The sequence below is a fragment of the Anomaloglossus baeobatrachus genome, chromosome 7 (assembly GCF_048569485.1).
Source record: "Anomaloglossus baeobatrachus isolate aAnoBae1 chromosome 7, aAnoBae1.hap1, whole genome shotgun sequence".
NCBI lineage: Eukaryota > Metazoa > Chordata > Amphibia > Anura > Aromobatidae > Anomaloglossus > Anomaloglossus baeobatrachus.
The window spans coordinates 278117412-278142151 of record NC_134359.1 but is presented as its reverse complement, the minus strand read 5'-3'; the positions used below and the strand labels follow the sequence as shown (position 1 = coordinate 278142151).

Genomic DNA, 24740 nt, shown 5'->3' with positions numbered 1-24740 from the left:
ATCTTAGAATTAATGGCACGGAACGCAAACAATCGTATTATGATCTCCCGCCTCGGTGTGACTGATGAGAACTGTCACTGGAAGATGACGGTCCCTACGTCTCCAATCTCAGCCCCTCGCCTCTGCCTTTCTGAAGACGTCAAGATTGATGGGTAATAAGATTTGTTCATGTCACCGCGTGGAGGCTTTTATCATAGGCTTTACATGTGAGTCACTGCTGCAGCAATAATTACTGGGTCATGCATCTTGATTTATTGCACATATATACCGTGTATATATATATATATATATATATATATATATATATATATATATATATATATATATATATATATATATATATATACACACACACATACAGTTAGGTCCAGAAATCTTTGGACAGTGACACAATTTTGGCGAGTTGGGCTCTGCATGCCACCACATTGGATTTGAAATGAAATCTCTACAACAGAATTCAAGTGCAGATTGTAACGTTTAATTTGAAGGTTTGAACAAAAATATCTGATAGAAATTGTAGGAATTGTACACATTTCTTTACAAACACTCCACATTTTAGGAGGTCAAAAGTAATTGGACAAATAAACCAAACCCAAACAAAATATTTTTATTTTCAATATTTTGTTGCGAATCCTTTGGAGACAATCACTGCCTTAAGTCTGGAACCCATGGACATCACCAAACGCTGGGTTTCCTCCTTCTTAATGCTTTGCCAGGCCTTTACAGCCGCAGCCTTCAGGTCTTGCTTGTTTGTGGGTCTTTCCGTCTTAAGTTTGGATTTGAGCAAGTGAAATGCATGCTCAATTGGGTTAAGATCTGGTGATTGACTTGGCCATTGCAGAATGTTCCACTTTTTTGCACTCATGAACTCCTGGGTAGCTTTGGCTTTATGCTTGGGGTCATTGTCCATCTGTACTATGAAGCGCCGTCCGATCAACTTTGCAGCATTTGGCTGAATCTGGGCTGAAAGTATATCCCGGTACACTTCAGAATTCATCCGGCTACTCTTGTCTGCTGTTATGTCATCAATAAACACAAGTGACCCAGTGCCATTGAAAGCCATGCATGCCCATGCCATCACGTTGCCTCCACCATGTTTTACAGAGGATGTGGTGTGCCTTGGATCATGTGCCGTTCCCTTTCTTCTCCACACTTTTTTCTTCCCATCATTCTGGTACAGGTTGATCTTGGTCTCATCTGTCCATAGAATACTTTTCCAGAACTGAGCTGGCTTCATGAGGTGTTTTTCAGCAAATTTAACTCTGGCCTGTCTATTTTTGGAATTGATGAATGGTTTGCATCTAGATGTGAACCCTTTGTATTTACTTTCATGGAGTCTTCTCTTTACTGTTGACTTAGAGACAGATACACCTACTTCACTGAGAGTGTTCTGGACTTCAGTTGATGTTGTGAACGGGTTCTTCTTCACCAAAGAAAGTATGCGGCGATCATCCACCACTGTTGTCATCCGTGGACGCCCAGGCCTTTTTGAGTTCCCAAGCTCACCAGTCAATTCCTTTTTTCTCAGAATGTACCCGACTGTTGATTTTGCTACTCCAAGCATGTCTGCTATCTCTCTGATGGATTTTTTCTTTTTTTTCAGCCTCAGGATGTTCTGCTTCACCTCAATTGAGAGTTCCTTAGACCACATGTTGTCTGGTCACAGCAACAGCTTCCAAATGCAAAACCACACACCTGTAATCAACCCCAGACCTTTTAACTACTTCATTGATTACAGGTTAACGAGAGAGACGCCTTCAGAGTTAACTGCAGCCCTTAGAGTCCCTTGTCCAATTACTTTTGGTCCCTTGAAAAAGAGGAGGCTATGCATTACACAGAGCTATGATTCCTAAACCCTTTCTCCGATTTGGATGTGAAAACTCTCATATTGCAGCTGGAGTGTGCACTTTCAGCCCATATTATATATATAATTGTATTTCTGAACATGTTTTTGTAAACAGCTAAAATAACAAAACTTGTGTCACTGTCCAAATATTTCTGGACCTAACTGTATGTATATACATCTATATATATAATTGCCTTATTCTGTCTGTCTGTCTGTCATGCTCCAAAATTGTGTCCTTACGGTGACACAAAGCTGATTGGCCGCTGGGCTCGCCATGGCCCCGCCCCCCCACACGGATTGGCCCGCTCGCCCAGGCTGCGCCCCCCCCACAGATTGGCCTCTCGCCCCGGCACCCTGCAGGCATTGGCAATTCGGCCACGCCATGCCCCGCCCCCCTCACGCAATGCACGCTAGCTCTGGCCCCGCCCCCTCCCTCCCCCGCGCATTCCCCGAACTGACACGGCTGTCACGGAGGTGAGCACTGTACTCCCCCCCCCCCCCCCTCCCGCACATTCCCCGAACTGACACGGCTGTCACGGAGGTGAGTACTGTACTCCCCCCCCCCCCACCCCCCCTGGCCCCCGCTCGCACGGGAGTGGTGTGGATACGTTGGTAACCATGCTCGCATGGTTACAAGCGCATCAAGGTCCTGCTGCGGCGGAAGATCCACACGCACACACATAACAGCACACACACAAACATACACACACACATCAGATCACACTCACTCTCACACACACCTCACACACACCTCACACACACCTCACATCGCATCCACACACTCACAGCATCCGGCGATATCGCTTGCTTCTCGGCCTCCATACTGTGCTGTTGTGACCTTCCAGGACCTGACGGAGGATCACATGGCCAGAGGCATGTGGTGTCTCCGGATGTTTTGAGTGTGAGCGCGTATGTGCGATATCGTCAGTGTCTGTGTGTGTGAGTGTATGCGATCGGGTGTGTGTGAGTGTATGCGATCGGGTGTCGTGTGAGTGGATGCAATCGGGTGTGTGTGAGTGGATGCGATCGGGTGTGTGAGTGTCGGCAGAGGAGCACGGCGTGCTGGAGGAGGCTGGGAGCAGAGAGGCTGATCATGGGGAAGGCTGGGAGGGGGAGGCTGATGCTGGGGGAGACTGGGAGGGGAAGGCTGATGCTGAAGGAGGCTGGGAGGGGGAGGCTGGGAGGAAGGAGGCTGGGAGGAGAGAGGCTGATCCTGGGGAAGGCTGGGAAGGGGAGGCTGATGCTGAGGGAGGCTGGAAGGAGAGAGGCTGATGCTGGGGGAGGCTGAAAGGAGAGAGGCTGAGGCTGGGAGGAGAGAGGCTGATGCTGGGGAAGGCTGATGCTGAGGGAGGCTGGGAGGGGAAAGCTGATGCTGGGGAAGGCTGGGAGGACGGAGGCTGGGAGGAGAGAGGCTGATCCTGGGGAAGGCTGGGAGAGGGAGGCTGATGCTGGGGGAGGCTGGAAGGAGAGAGGCTGATGCTGGGGGAGGCTGGAAGAAGAGAGGCTGATGCTGGGGGAGGCTGATGCTGGGGGAGGCTGATGCTGGGGGAGGCTGGGAGGAGAGAGGCTGATGCTGGGGAAGGCTGGGAGGAGAGAGGCTGATGCTGGGGAAGGCTGGGAGGAGAGAGGCTGATGCTGGGGACAGAGAGGAGAGGCTGATGCTGGGAGGAGAGAGGCTGATGCTGGGATGAGAGAGGCTGATGCTGGTGGAGGCTGATGCTTGGGGAGGCTGATGCTGGGGGAGACTGGGAGCGGAAGGCTGATGCTGAGGGAGGCTGGGAGGGGGAGGCTGGGAGGAAGGAGGCTGGGAGGAGAGAGGCTGATCCTGGGGAAGGCTGGGAAGGGGAGGCTGATGCTGAGGGAGGCTGGAAGGAGAGAGGCTGATGCTGGGGGAGGCTGGAAGGAGAGAGGCTGAGGCTGGGAGGAGAGAGGCTGATGCTGGGGAAGGCTGATGCTGAGGGAGGCTGGGAGGGGAAAGCTGATGCTGGGGAAGGCTGGGAGGACGGAGGCTGGGAGGAGAGAGGCTGATCCTGGGGAAGGCTGGGAGAGGGAGGCTGATGCTGGAGGAGGCTGGAAGGAGAGAGGCTGATGCTGGCGGAGGCTGATGCTGGGGGAGGCTGGGAGAGGGAGGCTGAGAGAAGAGAGGCTGATGCTGGGGGAGGCTGATGCTGGGGGAGGCTGGGAGAGGGAGGCTGATGCTGGGGGAGGGTGGGAGGAGGGAGGCTGGGAGGAGAGAGGCTGATGCTGGGGAAGGCTGGGAGGAGAGAGGCTGATGCTGGGGACAGAGAGGAGAGGCTGATGCTGGGAGGAGAGAGGCTGATGCTAGGATGAGAGAGGCTGATGCTGGGAGGAGAGAGGCTGATGCTGGGAGGAGAGAGGCTGATGCTGGGGGCAGAGAAGCTGATGCTGGGGGCAGAGAGGCTGATGCTGGTGCAGCATGGGGGATGGAGCACGATGGGGGGGTGCGCAGCATCGGGGATGGAGCATGATGGGGGGGTGCGCAGCATCGGGGATGGAGCACGATGGGGAGTGCGGAGTATGGCGGATGGAGCACGTTTGGGAGTGCGCAGCATGGCGGATGGAGCACGTTTGGGAGTGCGCAGCATGGCGGATGGAGCACGTTTGGGAGTGCGCAGCATGGGAGATGGAGCACGATGGGGGGGTGCGCAGCATAGGGGATGGAGCACGATGGGGAGTGCGCTGCATGGGGGATGGAGCACGATGGGGAGTGCGCTGCATGGGGGATGGAGCACGTTTGGGAGCGCGCACCTCCCCCCAACACACACACACACACGCGCGCACTGCACAACACACCACACACACACACACACTGGGAACCACAAACAACTGCCCTACACAGACACCCACACACACAGACAACGCTGCACACACACAACACCCAACACACAAACACCGCGGCACACACAAATATACGCACATACCGCACAACACACACATTGCACAAAACATACCTCCCCTCAAAACACACCACACACACACAAACCGCGCAACACACACACAACGCTACAGACACACAGCGCTCCACAAACAACGCAACACACGCAACACACATACAACACCGCTCTCACCCCCCGTCACACCCAGAACATGTACAGCCCCTACACAAACACTTGGTAACTACACACAACAACATCTATATATATATATAACAAAAATCATACATGAAATACACAATACGTAAATTCTAGAATACCCGATGCGTAGAATCGGGCCACCTTCTAGTATATATATATTAGACTAGCTGTACTACCCGGTGGGAACCAGCCATGTAGAGTCCATCCGTTCTCCTTTTCTACAAAGACACAGTGGTTGGATCCGAAGATCTCAAATTTGGACTCATCAGACCAAAGCACAGATTTCCACTGGTCTAATGTCCATTCCTTGTGTTCTTTTGCCCAAACAAGTCTCTTCTGCTTGCTGCCTGTCCTTAGCAGTGGTTTCCTAGCAGCTATTTTACCATGAAGGCTGCTGCACAAAGTCTCTTCTTAACAGTTGTTCTAGAGATGAGGTGTGTCTAAACTTTTGGTCTGTATATATATCTAACTAGCTGTACTACCCGGCTTCGCCCGGGTTAATAACTGCTGTAAACAAAATAGAATGTATTAACAAAAATGTATTCTGCACACAAACACCACAAAACAAATAGATAGAAATGTAATTATTAAATTGTTGCCTATATTAACCAATCAGAGCTCAGAATAATTAACTGTAGCAAAATAGAAGCTGAGCTGTGATTGGTTGCTATTGGGAGCCTGATAAATCTCCAGGCAACAGAAAGCCCTCCCCCCTGACAGTATATATGAGCTCACACATACACATATAGACAGGTCATGTGACTGACAGCTGCGTATTTCCTATGTGGTGCATTTGTTGTGCTTGTAGTTTGGCTGCTTATTAATCAGATTTTTATTTGTGAAGGATAATCCCAGACTTGTGTGTGTTTAGGGCGATTATGTGGTGAGGTTGGTGTATGTGTGGTGAGATGTGTGCTGAGGGTGGTATATGTGATCAAGCACGTGGTAGTGTGTGGCGCATTGTGTGTGTGTGTTCATATCCCCGAGTGTGGTGAGTATCACTTGTCGGGGCCCCACCTTAGCAACTGTACGGTATATACTCTTTGGCGCCATCGCCTCATTCTTTAAGTCCCCCTTGTTCACATCTGGCAGCTGTCAATTTGCCCCCAACACTTTTCGTTTCACTTTTAACCCCATTATGTAGATAGGGGCAAAATTGATTGGTAAATTGGAACGCGCGGGGTTAAAATTTCGCCTCACAACATAGCACCCAGCGCTGCCCGGGATAGTAACTGTCTCTCTGTTTCTCTCCCATTCTCTGTCTGTCTCCCCCTCTGTATATATCTCTGTCTCTCTCTCTTTGTCTGTCTGTCTCTTTCCCTGTCTGTCTCTTTCCCTGTCTGTCCCTTTCCCTCTTTTTCCCTTTCTGTCTCTTTCCCTGTCAGTCTTTTTCTTTGTCTGTGTCTATCTCTTTGTGTCTGTCTCTTACCCTGTCTATGTCTGTTTCTTTCCCTGTCTGTCTCTTTCCCTGGCTGCATTGTGACACGCCAACATTCCATATAAAGGCGTGGCTGCGCATTCTTCTGAAGTTCTGGCTGCACTGTGGCTCCCAGCTCCATTCGCTTTAATGGAGGCAGGTTTTTTGGTGAATAACTGTAAAGAGCGGGGATAAAATTTCCCCTCAAAACATAGCCTATGACGCTCTCGGGGTCCAGAAGTGTGAGTGTGCAAAATTTTGTGGCTGTAGCTGCAACAGTGCAGATGCCAATCCCGGACATATACACATACACACACACACACACACAGCTTTATATATCTAATATATAAAGCTGAATGTGTGTATGTGTGTGTGTGTGTGTGTGTGTGTTTGTATGTATGTATGTCCGGGATTGGCATCCGCACCGTCGCAGCTACAGCCAAAATTTTGCACACTCACACTTCTGGACCCCGAGAGCGTCATAGGCTATGTTTTGAGGGGAAATTTTAACCCCGCTCTTTACAGTTATTCAACAAAAAACCTGCCTCCATTAAAGCGAATGGAGCTGGGAGCCACAGTGCAGCCAGAACTTCAGAAGAATGCGCGGCCACGCCCTTATATGGAATGTTGGCGTGTCACAATGCAGCCAGGGAAAGAGACAGACATAGACAGGGAAAGAAACAGACATAGACAGGGTAAGAGACAGACACAAAGAGACAGAGACAGACAGGGAAAGAGACAGACAGGGAAAGAGACAGACAGGGAAAGAGACAGACAGGGAAAGAGACAGACAGGGAAAGAGACAGACAGGGAAAGAGACAGACAGGGAAAGAGACAGACACAGACAGGGAAAGAAACAGACATAGACAGGGTAAGAAACAGACATAGACAGGGTAAGAGACAGACACAAAGAGACAGAGACAGACAGGGAAAGAGACAGACAGGGAAAGAGACAGACAGGGAAAGAGACAGACAGGGAAAGAGACAGACAGGGAAAGAGATTGAGACAGACGGACAAAGAGACAGAGACAGTCAGGGAAAGAGACAAAGAGAGAGAGAGACAGAGGGGGAGACAGACAGAGAATGGGAGAGAAACAGAGAGACTGTTACTATCCCGGGCAGCGCCGGGTGCTACGTTGTGAGGCGAAATTTTAACCTTTTAACCCCGCGCGTTCCAATTTACCAATCAATTTTGCCCCTATCTACATAATGGGGAAAAAGTGAAACAAAAAGTGTTGGGGGCAAATTGACAGCTGCCAGATGTGAACAAGGGCGAATTAAAGAATGAGGCGATGGTGCCAAAGAGTATATACCCTAAAGTTGCTAAGGTGGGGCCCCGACATGGGATACTCACCACACTCGGGGATATGAACACACACACAAAATGCGCCACACACTACCACGTGCTTGATCACATATACCACCCTCAGCACACATCTCACCACACATACACCAACCTCGCCACATAATCGCCCTAAACACACACAAGTCTGGGATTATCCTTCACAAATAAAAATCTGATTAATAAGCAGCCAAACTACAAGAACAACAAATGCACCACATAGGAAATACGCAGCTGTCAGTCACATGACCTGTCTATATGTGTATGTGTGAGCTCATGTATACTGTCAGGGGGAGGGCTTTCTGTTGCCTGGAGATTTATAAGGCTGCCAATAGCAACCAATCACAGCTCAGCTTCTATTTTGCTACAGTTAATTAATCTGAGCTCTGATTGGTTAATATAGGCAACAATTTAATAATTACATTTCTATCTATTTGTTTTGTGGTTTGTGTGCAGAATACATTTTTGTTAATACATTCTATTTTGTTAACAGCAGTTATTAACCCGGGCGAAGCCGGGTAGTACAGCTAGTTAGATATATATACAGACCAAAAGTTTGGACACACCTTCTCATCTCTAGAACAACTGTTAAGAGGAGACTTTGTGCAGCAGCCTTCATGGTAAAATAGCTGCTAGGAAACCACTGCTAAGGACAGGCAACAAGCAGAAGAGACTTGTTTGGGCTAAAGAACACAAGGAATGGACATTAGACCAGTGGAAATCTGTGCTTTGGTCTGATGAGTCCAAATTTGAGATCTTTGGATCCAACCACCGTGTCTTTGTAGAAAAGGAGAACGGATGGACTCTACATGGCTGGTTCCCACCGTGAAGCATGGAGGAGGAGGGGTGATGGTGTGGGGGTGCTTTGCTGGTGACACTGTTGGGGATTTATTCACAATTGAAGGCATAGTGAACCAGCATGGCTACCACAGCATCTTGCAGCGGTGTGCTATTCCATCCGGTTTGCGTTTAGTTGGACCATCATTTGTTTTTCAACAGGGCAATAACCCCAAACACACCTCCAGGCTGTGTAAGGGCTATTTGACTAAGAAGGAGAGTGATGGGGTGCTACACCAGATGACCTGGCCTCCACAGTCACCAGACCTGAACACAATCGAGATGGTTTGGGGTGAGCTGGACCGCAGAGTGAAGGCAAAAGGGCCAACAAGTGCTAAGCATCTCTGGGAACTCCTTCAAGACTGTTGGAAGACCATTTCCAGTGACTACCTCTTGAAGCTCATCAAGAAAATGCCAAGAGTGTGCAAAGCCGTAATCAAAGCAAAAGGTGGCTACTTTGAAGAACCTAGAATATAAGACATATTTTCAGTTGTTTCACACTTTTTGTTAAGTATTTCATTCCACATGTGTTAATTCATAGTTTTGATGCCTTCAATGTGAATCTACAATTTTTAGTCATGAAAATAAAGAAAACTCTTTGAATGAGGTGTGTCCAAACTTTTGGTCTGTACTGTATACACACACACACACACACACACACACACACACACACTGCTGCTCACCATTATTGGCACCCCTTCATTTTTTTCATAGATTGTATAATATCTTCGGAAATAAATGGAAATGTCCCGAAGTTCTATACTCAGGACTTTTAGTTAGTGGTCCAAAGTAATACAACAATAAAACATTGTTTGTTAAGGCCCCGTCACACGCTACGATATATCGGGCGATATGTCGTCGGGGTCACGGATTTTGTGACGCACATCCGGCATCGTTAGACATATCGTACATTGTGACACCTCCGAACGACTGTGAACGAGTAAAAATACTCACCTTATCGTTGCTCATTTTCGTAATGTCGTTCCTTTTTCTGCGGGCCGGTTGTTCGTCTTTCCTGAGGCAGCACACATCGCTCCGTGTGACACCCCGGGAACGACGAACTGCAGCTTACCTGTGTCCCGCCGGCAATGCGGAAGGAAGGAGGTGGGCGGGATGTTTACGTCCCGCTCATCTATGCCCCTCCGCTTCTATTGGGCGGCCGCTGTGTGACGTTGCTGTGACGCCGAACGTCCCTCCCCCTTCAGGAAGAGGATGTTCACCGCCCACAGCGAGGTCGTTAAGGAGGTAAGTACGTGTGACGGGGGTAAACGACTTTGTGCACCACGGGCAACGATTTGCCCGTGACACACAAACGACGGGGGCGGGTACGATCGCTCATGCGAACGCACGATACATCGTACCGTGTGACGCCGCCTTTACAACTTACATGTGGCAATTTCAAAGAAGAAACCAAATAAACAGCAAGTGCAGTAATAAAGGTCCCCCTCATTAATACTTGGTTGCCCCCCTAATTAATACTTTGTTGCCCCCCTAATACTTAGTTGCCTCACTAATTAATACTTGCTTGCCCCCTAATAATTACTAGGTTGTCCCCCTAATTAATATTTGGTTGCCCCCCTAATTAATCCTTGGTTGCCCCCCTAATCCTTGGTTGCCCCCGTAATACTTGGTTGCACCCCTAATACTTGGTTGCACCCCTAATACTTGGTTGCACCCCTAATACTTGGTTGCCCCTAATTAATAGTTGGTTGCCCCCCTAATACTTGGTTGCACCCATAATACTTGGTTGCACCCCTAATTAATATTTGGTTGTCTCCCTAATTAATACTTGGTTGCCCCCCTAATACTTGTTTGCCCCCAAGTAATATTTGGTCGCCCCCCCTAGTTAATACTTGGTCGCCCCCCTAATTAATACTTGGTTGCACCCATAATTAATACTTGGTCGCCCCCCTAATTAATACTTGGTTGCCCCCTAATACTTGGTTGCACCCCTAATACTTGGTTGCCCCTAATTAATATTTGGTTGTCTCCCTAATAAATACTTGGTTGCCCCACTAATACTTGTTTGCCCCCAAGTAATATTTGGTCGCCCCCCTAGTTAATACTTGGTTGCACCCATAATTAATACTTGGTCGCCCCCCTAATTAATACTTGGTTGCACCCCTAATACTTGGTTGCACCCCTAATTAATATTTGGTTGTCTCCCTAATTAATACTTGGTCGCCCCCCTAATTAATACTTGGTTACACCCCTAATTAACACTTGGTTGCATCCCTTTGGCATTTATGAGCCTCCATAGATTCTTGTAGCCATCTATAAGCTTCTTGTCTTCTCCGCTGGTCCTTTCTCCCTCTCTTCCTTTGCAGTTTGCTCTTGAATGTTTGCAGAATCTTTTTCCAAATGTCACATTTCCACTCACCCCCAAAGATTTTCAATGAGTTTGAGGTCAGGACGCATTGCTGCCCATTTTAAAATAGTTCATATTTTCTTTTTCACCCATTCCTGTGTACTTTTGGATGTGTGCTTTGGGTCATTGTCTTGCTGGAAAGACCCATGATCTTCGACTCAAACCAAGTTTTCTTACACTGGTTAGGACATTTCGCTCTAAAATCTCTTCATAATTCTCTGATTTCATGATTTCTGTGACACAGGCAAGTCCTCCAGTACCAGACGCAGCAAAACAACCCCACAACATTTTGGATCCTCCACCATGCTTAACTGTTGGTATGGTGTTTTTTTTTAATTATAAGCTTCATTACGCCGTCTGTAAACAAACTGTTGCTTTGCGTTGCAAAAATGGTCTGTTTTATTTTCATCTGTCCACAGAACATTTTTCCAGAAGGATTGTGGTTTGTCAAGGTACTCTTTGGCAAAGATCAGTTGTTCCTCTTTATATCTTTTCTTCTTCCTTGGCCTTCGCCCATAAAGCTCTGCTTGGTTTAGTGTGTGGTGTATGGTATTTGTTGAAACCAAGACCTCAGACTGTTCCCGATTGGCCTTCAGGTCTTTGGATGTTGATGTGGTGGGGTTTTTTTTTTTTTTACACCATTCGCACCAACCTTTGAAGACATCCTATCAATTTGCCTCATTCCCCCATGTCCAGGGAGGTTCTTGATGGTTCCTTGCTTGGCAAACTTTTTAACAACATTGCGCACTGTTGACACTGGGATACCAAGGTCTTTGGAGATGGCCATATACCCTTTGGAAGTTTTGTGTTTGCTAATAGCAGCTCTGATGTCCTCAGACGGCTCCTTTGTCTTCACCATTGTGATAAAAGGTACAGGTGATGGATCCATTTTTTTGCAGACGTTGTGTCTTTCTCTCTCCATAGCAAATAACCTTAGGCCTGAAGGGAAAAGAAGGGAATTTTGTTTACTTACCGTAAATTCCTTTTCTTCTAGCTCCAATTGGGAGACCCAGACAATTGACAATTGGGTGTATAGCTATTGCCTCTGGAGGCCACACAAAGTATTACACTTAAAAGTGTAAGGCCCCTCCCCTTCTGGCTATACACCCCCAGTGGGATCACTGGCTCACCAGTTTTAGTGCCAAAGCAAGAAGGAGGAAAGCCAATAACTGGTTTAAAGACCAATTCAATCCGAGGAAACATCGGAGAACTGAACCATACCACATGAACAACATGTGTACCCGAAAAAACAGAAAAACCCCGAGAAAACAGGGCGGGTGCTGGGTCTCCCAATTGGAGCTAGAAGAAAAGGAATTTACGGTAAGTAAACAAAATTCCCTTCTTCTTTGTCGCTCCATTGGGAGACCCAGACAATTGGGATGTCCAAAAGCAATCCCTGGGTGGGTAAAAGAATACCTCATGATAGGGCCGTCAAACGGCCCTCTCCTACAGGTGGCCAACCGCCGCCTGAATGACTTATCTACCTAGGCTGGCGTCTGCCGAAGCGTAGGTATGCATCTGATAATGCTTGGTAAAAGTAAGTAGACTCGACCAGGTGGGTGCCTGACACACCTGCTGAGCCGTAGCCTGGTGCCGTAATGCCCAGGATGCACCCACGGCTCTGGTAGAATGGGCCTTCGGCCTTGAGAGAACCAGAAGCCCAGTAGAACTGTAGGTTTCAAGAATTGGTTCCTCGAGCCCCCGAGCAAGGGTGGATCTGGAAGCTTGCGACTGTTTACGCCGACCAGCGACAAGGACAAAGAGTGCATCCGGGTGGCGCAGGAGCGCCATGCGGGAAGTAGAACCTGAGTGCTCTCACCAGAACCAACAGATGCAAATCTTTCTGAAATTGATGGACTGGACGAGGACACAAAGAAGGTGAGGTGATATCCTGATTGATATGAAAATGGGATACCACCTTAGGGAGAAATTCCGGAACCGGACGCAGAACTACCCTGTCCTGGTGAAGGACCAGGAAGGAAGTTTGTATGAGAGCGTTGCTAGCTCGGAAACTCTCCTAAGAGACGAGACCGTTACTAGAAGGCCACTTCCCGTGAAAAACGGGAAGGGAGACATCCTTCAAAGGCTCGAAAGGCGGCATCTGGAGAGCAATTAGAACCTTGTTCAGATCTCAGGGCTCTAACGGCCGCTTGTACGGAGTGCTGAGAAGACAAACTCCCCGTAGGAACGTGCGTACCTGAGGAAGTCGTCGTTTCTGAAAAAATACAGATAGCGCTGAGACTTGTCCCTAAAGGGAACTGAGCGACAACCCATTTTCCTACCTAGATTGCAGGAAGGAAGGAAACATAGACGATGCAACCGGCCAGGGAGAAACACCCTGCGCCGAGCACCGAGATAAGAACATCTTCCACGTCCTGTGGTCAATCTTGGCGGACGTTGGTATGCTAGCCTGTCTCATGGTGGCAACCACGTCCTGAGGTAATCCTGACGACACTAGGTTCCAGGACTCAATGCCACACCATCCGGTTGAGGGCCGTAGAATTCAAATGGAAGAATGGCCCTTGAGACAGCCAGTCTGATTGGTCTGGTAGTGCCCCCGGTTAGCCTACCGTGAGGCACCACAGAACCGAGTACCACAACATCCTCGGCCAATTTGTAGCGACGAGGATGGCGCGGCCGCAGTCGGTCTTGATCTAGCGCAGTACTCTGGGCAACAATGCCAGAGGTGGCACCTAAGGTAGCTGGAACTGCGACCAATGCTGAACTAAGGCGTTTGCCGCCAGAGCTCGATGATTGTGAAACCGTGCCATGAAGCTGGCACATTGTTGTTGTGCCGTGACGCCATTAGATCGACGTCCGGCCTCTGTCAGCGGCGCCAGATCTCCTGAAACCCGTCCGGGTGAGGAGACCATACTCTTTCGGCCACACCTCAGCGACTTAGGAAGTCAGCTTCCTAGTTTCCACACTTGGGATGTGAATTGTGGATATGGTGGATGCCGTGTCTTCCACCCACATCAGAACCTGCCGGACTTCCTGGAAGGCTTGCCGGTTGCGCGTTCTTCCTTGGTGGTTGATGTATGCCACCGCTGTGGAGCTGTCCGACTGAAGTCGGATATGCTTGCTTTCCAGCCGCTGTTGGAAGGATTGTAGGGCAAGATACACTGCTCTGTGTTCAAGAACATTGATCTGAAGAGTGGACTCTTGCTGAGTCCACGTACCCTGAGCGCTGTAGTGGAGAAAAACTGCTCCCCACCCTGATAGACTCGCGTCTGTCGTAACTATCGCCCAGGACGGGGATAGGAAGGACCTTCTTTTTGACCAAGAGGTGAGAAGAAGCCACCACCGTAGAGATTCCTTGGCCGCCTGAGAAAGAACGACGACTCTGTTGAGGGACGTCGACTCCTCGTCCCATTGGCGGAGAATGTCCCATTGTAGTGGACGCAGTAAAACTGCGCGAAAGGAACTGCCTCCATTGCTACCATCTTACGTAGGAAGTGCATGAGGCGTCTCAATGTGTGCGACTGGTTCTTAAAGAAGAGCTTGCAGCCCGTAGTGAATGCTGTTTGTCTAGCGGCAGCTTCACTATCGCTGAGAGAGTAAGAAACTGTATGCCTAGATATGTTATCGATAGGGTCGGGGTCGGATCTGACTTTAAAAAGTTGATGATCCACCCAAAACTCTAGAGAGTCTCCAGCGCAACGTTCGGGCAGTGTTGGCATGTTTCCTAAGAGAGTGCCTTGACAAGTAGATCGTCTAAATACGGGACCACAGAGTGACCCTGAGAGTGCAGGACTGTGACTACTGCTGCCCTGACCTTGGCGAAGACCAGTTGGACTGTCGCTAGCCGGAAGGTAGAGCTACGAACAGAGGGTGTTCGTCTCCTATAACGAAGCGTAGAAACGCTAGTGCTCTGGATCAATCGGCACGTGTGGATAAGCATCCTTGATGCCTAATGATGCTAGGAAATATCCTTGGGACCTTGAGGCGATGACATGGCGGAGGGATTCCATCCGGAACCGCCTGGTGTCCACGAGCTTGCTGAGCATTTTTAGATCCAGAACGGGACGGAACGGCCCGTTGTTATAGGTACCGCAAAGAATTTGGGGTAAAAACCGTGACCTTGTTCCTGAAGAGGAACGGGGGTCATCACTCTTTCTGCCTATAGAGTGCACCCTGTTTGCAGAAGAGCAGCGGCCCGGCCGGGAGGTGGAGAAATTCTGAAGAATCGAGTTGGAGGACGAGAAGTGAGCTCTATCCTGTACCCGTGAGACAGAATGTCTCACACTCAATGGTCATTGACCTATGGCAGCTAAATATCGCCAAGGCGGGAGAGCCTGCTACCGACCGAGGCCGCAAGTCATGAGGAAGCCGCCTTGGAAGCGGGTTTTCAGACTGTCGCTTTTTTGGGCGAGACTGAGCCCGCTAAGAATCTTAGCTCCTCTGATCCTTTTGAGTCCACACTGGACGAGGAAAAATGGGACCTGCCCGAGCCTCGAAAAGGCCGAAAACCCCGACTGCCTCTTGCTCTGTTGGGGTTTGTTGTGTCCGGGCTGAGGAAAGGATGAATCCTTACCCCTGGACTGTTTGATGGTTACATCCAACGCTCACCAAACAGTCGGTCAGCAGAAAAAGGCAACTGGTTAGGCAACCTTTTTTGGAAGCAGAATCTGCCTTCCATTCACTTAACGAGCAGACCAGGCTCTGCTTAAAAACACGGAGTAGCGGAGGCTACCGCCGCACGGTTCGCAGAGTCCAGGACAACCTGAATCGCGTAAGAAACAAATGCAGACATTTGAGAGGTTAAGGATGCCACCTGCGGCACAGATGTACGTGTAACCGTGTCAATCTGTGTAAGACAAGCTGAAATAGCTTGGAGTGCCCCAAGGGAGAGAATGCCGGAGCCAACGGTGCGCCGACAGCCTCATAGATGGCTTTCGACCAGAGATCCATCTGTCTGTCAGTGGCATCTTTGAGTTTGCAGTTCCATCTCCCACTGCAACTATGGATCTAGCTACAAGCCTGGAGATTGGAGGATGCCGCTCGGGACATTGGGTCCAGTCCTTGACCAAGTCAGGGGACAGGGATAACGTGTATCCTAAGCCGTTTGGAGAAGCGCATATCTGGATAAGCGTGGTGTTCCTGGACTGCCTCTCTGAAGGCAGAGTGGTCCAGAAAAATACGTGAAGCTGACTCCTCCACTGGAGGAGCTGTGAGAAATAACCCACATTCTATAGATGGACGCTATAAGATTATTTACTATGGCGTCACAATCAGGTGTATCCAGATTGAGAGCGGTCTCAGGATCAGAATCCTGAGCCGCTACTTCCGCCTCATTACACAGCGAGTCCTTCTGTTAGGACCCTGATGAAACCGAGGCCGCTCATAGCGAGCCCACTTAGGCTGTCTGGGACTGACGTCCGTGCAGAGCCGTGACTCTGGGATGCGTGTGACATTCCCGGAGCTGTTAGTTATTCACACTGAGGGGGGCCATGGATCAATGATTCAACAGTGCCCATATTGTGAGAGACATGTCCGGACTGCTAGGCTTCTAGTATCATAGCCATAGTCTCAGAAAAACTGTCAGTAAATACTGCAGACACCGTCCTCATCCCCTGGCCATTAGTGCATACAATGGGAGTCTATGTACCTGCCGGCCGTATAGCCGTACATGCTGTACCAGCTGTATAGAAAAACATGTGGTTCTGCACCTTTGTTTTACACAGAGAATATGCTGATAACTCCTCCGCATAATCCAGGAGGGTATATACAACGTGCGACCAAACAGTGCAATGTATATAGTACAAGCATATCTATAAGTGCACTTCTGCACTAGTGGGGTTAGCACCACAGGTGCTGCTTAACGCCTGTTGCAGCGATTGTGTGACTATCAGAATGCCAGGGTCTTCCACACTTGTCTCTGTATCGTACAGAAACTGACACTAATGGCTGCCGGTGTCCTTGTAGAGAAGGAAGCCGTGGGCGTGCCTGAGAAAGTGCGGGAATCCGGATTCACAGTGCACACAGTGAGAGGGGTGGAGTATGCAAAACATACTCCAGCTCTCAGCTCTGCTCTATGCAGCGTCACGCCCCTACCCTGACTGTCAGGGCTGTGGGCGGTAACGAAGGGAGACTAGGCCCAGAAGCCGGGGACTCGAGTTAACAGCGCGGCCGCCGTAAAAGCGCGGGCCGCGCTGAAGTCCCCGGCGCACCACAAGTGCCAGCCGCGCCGCAGTTCCAGCGGCCGGCGCGACCGATTCATAGAAGTGGCCAGCGTCCCGCCCCTCTCCTGACTGGCAGGTCTGGGGGCGGGAACGAACGGAAGCAGGCCGCAAAAGCCGGGGACTCTAGTTATCAGCGCGGCCGCCGTAAAAGCGCGGGCCGCGCTGACGTCCCCGGCGCACCACAAGTGCCAGCCGCGCCGCTGCCAGCGGCCGGCGCGAGCGATTCCTGGAAGTGGCCAGTGTCCCGCCCCTCTCCTGACTGGCAGGTCTGGGGGCGGGAACGAACGGAAGCAGGCCGCAAAAGCCGGGGACTCTAGTTATCAGCGCGGCCGCCGTAAAAGCGCAGGCCGCGCTGAAGTCCCCGGCGCACTACAAGTGCCAGCCGCGCCGCAGTCCCAGCGGCCGGCGCGACCAATTCCCATAAGTGAGCCTGCTTCAGCAAAGCTGAATGAGGCCATGGCACAGGCGCCGCAGCGCTGATGTCCCCCGGCGCACTACAACACCCAGCATGCTGCGGTGTGAGCGCCAAATGCACGGGGACACAGAGTACCTTGAGGAAGCAGGGCCATGTCCCTGATGTACTCCGCTCCATCCAGCATCTTCTCCAGGGGCTGTAGATGGAGCACGGTCTCAGTGCCTGGAGACCGGTAAATCCCACTTCACCCAGAGCCCTGTAAAAAGGGATGGGGAAGGAATCAGCATGTGGGCTCCTGCCGCCGTACCCGCAATGGGTACCTCAACCTTACAAACACCTCCGACATACAGTGGGGTGAGAAGGGAGCATGCTGGGGACACTATATGTGTCCTCTTTTCTTCCATCCGACATAGTCAGCAGCTGCTGCTGACTAAAAAGTGGAGCTATGCGTGGATGTGTTGCCTCCTTCGCACAAAGCACAAAACTGGTGAGCCAGTGATCCCACTGGGGGTGTATAGCCAGAAGGGGAGGGGCCTTACACTTTTAAGTGTAATACTTTGTGTGGCCTCCAGAGGCAATAGCTATACACCCAATTGTCAATTGTCTGGGTCTCCCAATGGAGCGACAAAGAAAATGAGACGGATCTGCAAAAAAATATGTGTGAAAGAAGCCTTAAACGTCATAGGTTCCAATAATGATGAGCAGGACTGTAATATATACAGTGGGACACGGAAAGTATTCAGACCCCTTTACATTTTACACTCTTTGGTAAAGTCAAAAAAGTTCATTTTTTCCCCATTAATGTGCACTCTGCACTCCATCCCCCATCTTGACAGAAAAAAAAAAACAAAAAGGTAAAAATTTTTGCAATTTTTTTAAACAAGAAAAATTTAAATGTGACATGGTCATAAGTATTCAGCCCCTTTGCTCAGACACTCATATGTAGTCCCACGCTGTCCATTTCCTTGTGACCTTCCTTGAGATGGTTCTATTCCTTCATTGGCGTCCAGCTGTGTGTAATTAAACTGATAGGATGTGATCTGGAAAGGCGCACACCTGTCTATATAAGACCTCAGAGATCACAGTACATGTCACACCAAATGAGGATCATGAGGTCAAAGGAACTGCCCAAGGAGCTCAGAGACAGAATTGTGGCAAGGCACAGATCTGGCCAAGGTTACAAAAGACTTTCTGCAGTACTCAAGGTTCCTTAGAGCACAGTGGCCTCCATAATCCTTCAATGGAAGAAGTTTGGGACCATCAGAACTCTTCCTAGACCCGGCCGTCCAGCCAAACTGAGCAATCGTGGGAAAAGAGCCTTGGTGATAGAGGTAAAGAAGAACCCCAAGATGACTGTGGCTAAGCTCCAGCGATGCAGGAGGGAGATGGGAGAAAGTTCCACAAAGTCACCCATCACTGCAGCCTCCACCAGTCAGGCCTTTATGGCAGAGTGGCCCAACCGAAGCCTCTCCTCAGTTTAAGAAATATGAAAGCCCTCATAGAGTTTGCAAAGATACACATGAAGGACTCCCAGACTATGAGAAATAAGATTCTCTGCTCTGATAAGACAAAGATACAACTTTTGGTGATAATTCTAAGCGGTATGTGTGGAGAAAACCAGGCACTGCTCATCACCTGCCCAATACAATCCCCACAGTGAAACATGGTGGTGGCAGCATCATGCTATGGGGGTGTTTTTCAACTGCAGGAGCAGGACGACTGGTTGCAATTGAAGGAAAGATGAATGCGGCCAAGTACAGAGATATCCTGGAAGGAAACCTCTTTCAGAGTGCTCTGGACCTCAGACTTGGCCGAAGGTTCACCTTCCAACAAGACAATGACCCTAAGCACACAGATAAAATAACAAAGGAGTGGCTTCAGAACAACTCTGTGACCATTCCTGACTGGCCCAGCCAGAGCTCTGACCTAAACCCAATTGAGCACCTCTGGAGAGACCTGAAAATGGCGTCCACCAACGTTCACCATCCAACCTGACGGAACTAGAAAGGATCTGCAAGGAAGAATGGCCGAGGAGCCCCAAATCCAGGGGTAAAAAACTGCATCATTCCGAAGAAGCTTTCTGCCGTCATGATTTTCTGCCAGAGGGTGCATTTTTTGCTGGAGAAACAAAACTGCAGTGTGTGCACATATCCTTATACTGAGCAGTCATCTCCTCCATGAATCCGTAGGTTGTGAATGGTCATCTCAGCTGTATATGTTACCTGTGTTGCCTCCATCGTTCCTAACGAGGGCTGCTGTATCCTGTTTCTGTGGCCTGAGCACATAAATTCTGTTGCCCATTCTTCCTATATAAACTTTTTGGTGACTTTTAATTCCTGATTCTGTGGCTTTTGCTTTTACTTTTAAGCAAAGGGACTCAGAAGACAATGAGCACCCTTGACGTGGGTTGCAAGTTTGCATATTTTGGTCAAAATATCGACCAATATCTCAATTATTTTTGCATGTTATATATATTTTTATGCAGCCGATCCCATGTATATTGGCCTTGTAATCTAGGGTGTCTTTCCCGGTGGGCAGCCCACCTGATCTAATAGTGGGGGCTTCACTAATCGGCTGTCAGCCGGGTACTGTGCACTACATGTGTGTGACCAGCGCCCTATACATGCCCTATCCCTGCGCAATATTAAGACTGAGCGATCATCCCCTCCATGAATTGGTAGGTTGCGAGTGGTCGTTGTCTCATCAGTATTGTCCGCCTGTGTTGCATAATAGATGTGAAAACGCCATCTTACTTCAGGGCAAATGTACTGGCAAACAAACCACTCAGTCATTATCCAGAAAAGATCCCAAGCTGCAAAGCAAATATAAAGGTGACCCAAAGAATCCATCTCTACTCTCTCTAGGTGATTTGATGGCACCGGTGACTTCAATGGTCACTCTGCAAGTGTTCAATCACACGGCACTCCCAGGTAGTCTACAATCAGCCTTTAAGATGGAGCATAAGACGACTAGAAGGACCCCCATCTTTATGTTTAGTTTCTTTTTTCCCCTATATTCTTCCTCTAACTTGGGGTGCGTCTTATAGTCTGAAAAATACGGTATGTGGCATTTGTATCCTATCACTACTTGAGAAATATCCCCACATCAGAACAGAAACACTGTTACCATGGGCTACTACTGTTGTTTTGCCATGCTGCTTGGTGTGCTGCCTCCATTTAATCTTATATATAATTACATCATTGTGCCTCTGCATGAACAACGCCGGCCTAATGTCGTCTTCATGGAGGACAATGCTCCAGCTCATCGAGGTCTCATCATTAGAGAACGGCTGCTGGAGACTGGGAGTCCTCAAATGGAGCGGCCGTACTTTCTCCAGACCTGAACCCCATAGAAAACCTCTGGGATCAGCTGAATGGCTGTGTAGAGGCCGCAACTCTGTAACCCAGAACCTCAATGACCTGAGGGCCGGCCTCTGCAGACAATGACTCCACTTGTGAACAACAGGAGGCATCATTATCAGCCAGAATTGATGCTCAAGACATGACAAGTTATTGAGATTTTTTTTATACATTTTTTTTGTTTGTTTTGGGGGGTTTTTTGGTGGGGGGGAGGGGAGGAGGGTATACCCACCACTGTTGGCTTTTGTTTCAATAAATTGTTTGAAATGAGGAAATCCTCATTGCTGCTTCTACTTAAATGCCCAACTGTCATGATAAAATATCAGAGCAAACCTTTTTATGTGATACATAAATTTCACCCAAGAGCCAACTATCTCTAACCATAATGACATCCCAGAGCTGGTGAATGTTAGAGACCTTGTGCTCCTCCATCTTCCGTTTGAGGAAGCCCCACAGATACTCCATAGGATTTAGGTCTGGAGATGCTCGGCCGGTCCAGCACCTTAACCCTCAGTTTCTTTAGAGAGACAGTGGTGGTCTTGGAGGTGTTTGGGGTCATTCTCATGTTGGAATATGAAGAGAGATCATACTCTGATTCAGTATGTCACAGAACATGTTGGCATTCATTGTTCCCTCAATGATCTGTAGCCCCCACAGCCGCCAACACTTATGCAGCCCCAAACCATGACACTTCACCACCATGCCTGACTGTAGGCAGGACACAATTGTCTTTGTCCTCCGCATCCGGTTGACGCTATCTAAACTAAGTAAGTTTATTTTGGTCTCATCCAGTAATCCATGTCCTTAGTCTGCTTGTCTTTAGCAAACTGTTTGTGGCTTTCTTGGGCATTATCTTTCGAAGAGGCTTCCTTCTGAGAGGACAGTCATATAGAGCAATGTGATGCAGTGTGTGGGGTATGGTCTGAGCACTGATAGGCGGACCCCCCACCCCTGTAACCTCTGCAGTGTGCAGCATATGGTCTCAGCACTGACAGGTGAACCCCCACACCTGTATCCTCTGCAGTGTGTGGTGTATGGTCTGAGCACTGACAGGCAGACCCCCCCACCCATGTAACCTCTGCAGTGTGCAGCGTATGGTCTGAGCACTGACAGACGGACCCCCCCCCACCCCTATAACCTCTGCAGCAATGCTGGCAGCACTCATGCGTCTATTCTGAAAAGATGACCGGTGGATAGGACGCTGAGCTCGTGCTCTCAGCTTCCGTGGTCGGCCATGGCGAGGCCTGTCCTGTTATACCTCTGTATGGTCTTGGCCGCCGTGCTGCAGCTCAGTGTCAGGGTGGCGACATCTTATAGCCTCAGCCATATTTATGTAGAGCAACAATTCTTTTTTTCAGATCCTCGTAGACTCCTTTGCCATGAGGAGCCATGCTGAACCTCCAGTGACCAGTATGAGAGAGTGTGTGAGAGAGAACACCAAATGCAACACCCCTGCCCCATTCACACCTGAGACCTAACACTAATGAGTCACATGACACCGGGGAGGGAAAATGTGTTAGATCACTGATCCCTTGTTTTTCCAAGAAACATCATGGTTGTGAATTCTTTCATTATCTATGGAGCCGCGTGCAGCTAACTCCAACAGTCTCATAGAAAATAGTCATGGACAAAGATGACTGCAGTGAGGAGGAATGGAGGATCAGGACCCCCGCTCTGGTGAGCAGTGGGACCCTCGGTGACCAGACATATAGTATACAATTGGTGATACATTTATACTTTGGGCACATCTCTTACCATGAACTGTGCGACTGCCTTGATGAAGAACACCCGGTCCTGCTCCGTGTCCACATCCACAGGTAACGTCATGTTAGGCTCATACCTACAGAGGAGGGAAAAAGAAGAAAAAAGTTCTATAAATGCTAAATAACCGTCCTACAGAGTAAGCACAACTCTGACTTTATTAATCCCCCTAAAAGACTGCGTTCAGGTCCTTTTCTCGTCTGATCGCTGGGCAATGATCGGGGTTCAGGGTTCATATGGTCACTCCTCTCTCACCTAAACCCTATAAAGACATCGCATCTTGCCGCAATCTTAACTTCCAGCTTTCATTACACTCAAGAGCTGCACTCACAATTCTGCAAGATTACCGACAAATCAACCCCATCTGAACTGGATTGTGTGCCAGGATGCAATTCACCCGTGAAAGGAATGCTGGGAGATTTCTGCACTGAAGGTCAGAACATTGAGAATGCAGCAGTAGATATTTCAGAAAGATATAAAGTCGTTCTCAAAGCATGGTCGTCACGCGAGTGGGATTTGCTGTGGATTTGCCACGATATTTGCACAATATTTCCACGGCTCATACCGTCAATCTCGGGCATGGCCTAAAGAGCTCACTGATTGGCTGCAGTGCTGTTGATATGATGTCGGAAACTCAGCGCTGGACCCGGGGAGGGCAAGTTAAGCGCAGTTTGTTTTTTGTTAAAACAAACCGTAAACCCCTTTAAACTAAGGGTACCGTCTCACTAAACAACGTACCAGCGATTCCGACCAAAATATGACTTGGTCAGGATCGCTGGTGCGTCACTGAATGGTCGCTGGTGAGCTGTCAATCAGGCAAATCTCACCAGCGACCAGTGACCAACCAGCAGCGACTTGTGGAAACGATGCTGCGCTTGGTAACCAAGGTAAATATCGGGTAACTAAGCAAAATGCTTTGCTTGGTTACCCGATATTTACCCTGGTTACTAGCGCACACCGCTTAGCGCTGGCTCCCTGCACTCGTAGCCAGGGTACACATCGGGTTACTAAGCAAAGCGCTTCGCTTAGTTACCCAATGTGTACTCTGGCTACGTGTGCAGGGAGCCAGTACTGGCAGCCTGAGAGCGGCGTACGCTAGTAACAAAGGTAAATATCGGGTAACCAAGCAAAGCGCTTCGCTTAGTTACCCGATATTTACCTTAGTTACCAGCGTCCGCAGCTTCCAGACGCTGGCTCCCTGCTCCCTGCACATTCGGATTGTTGCTCTCTCGCTGTCACACACAGCGATGTGTGCTTCACAGCGGGAGAGCAACGAGCAAAAAATGAAGCAGCACTGTGTGTAACGAGCAGCGATCTCACAGCAGGGGCCAGGTCGCTGCTCAGTGTCACACACAGCGAGATCGCTAATGAGGTCACTGCTGCGTCACAAAAAACATGACTCAGCAGCGATTTCGCTATGTGAGAAGTACCCCTAATGTTTAACTGCTTAACCCCTTAACAACCGTGGGAAGTAAAGTTACGTCCTAGCGGTCATGGTGTTAATCCCCCCCCCGGTTGCTGCGGGCAGTCGGGGAGGGGGGGATACGCGCACATGTTAGCTGATTTATACAGCTGACATGTGTGCCTACCAGGTATGAGCAGATCCGCGATCCTCCCGTACCTGTTAACCCCTGAAATGCTGCTGTCAAACTGTCACAGCAGCATTATAATAGCGGTAGCGGTATTCCGTTTACTCACCGCCCGACACCGGAAGTCATGTGACATGATGACATGGATCCGATGGTTCAAATTACCCCCTTTCGTCCCATTGAAATTAAAGGGTTAAAAAAAAAAATCAAAATATAAAATCAATTAATCTGATCGGTAAACGGCGTAGCGGCAAATAAATTCCAAACGCCAAAATTACGTTTTTTGGTCACCACAAATTTGTGCAAAATGCAACAACAGGTGATCAAAACGTAGCATCTGCGCAAAAATGGTACCATTAAAAACGTCAGCTCAAGACGCAATAATTACGCCGTCACTGAGCCATAGATCCCAAAAAATGAGAACTCTACGGGCCGTGGAAAATGGCGCAAAAAGTGCGCCACTTTCTTTGGACAACCTCTGATTTTTTAACCCCTTGGATAAAAGTAAACCTATACATGTTTGGTGTCT

General features: G+C 49.1%; 1 protein-coding gene across 1 annotated transcript in view; it reads right to left on the bottom strand.

The window, feature by feature from the left end:
* The window catches only part of CLUAP1 (clusterin associated protein 1), a 66883-nt gene that overhangs the window by 37584 nt on the left and 4559 nt on the right, over positions 1 to 24740 (bottom strand). The window contains 1 exon segment of the mRNA XM_075319387.1: positions 22617 to 22701. Within this exon segment, the coding sequence (XP_075175502.1) occupies positions 22617 to 22701 (85 nt within the window).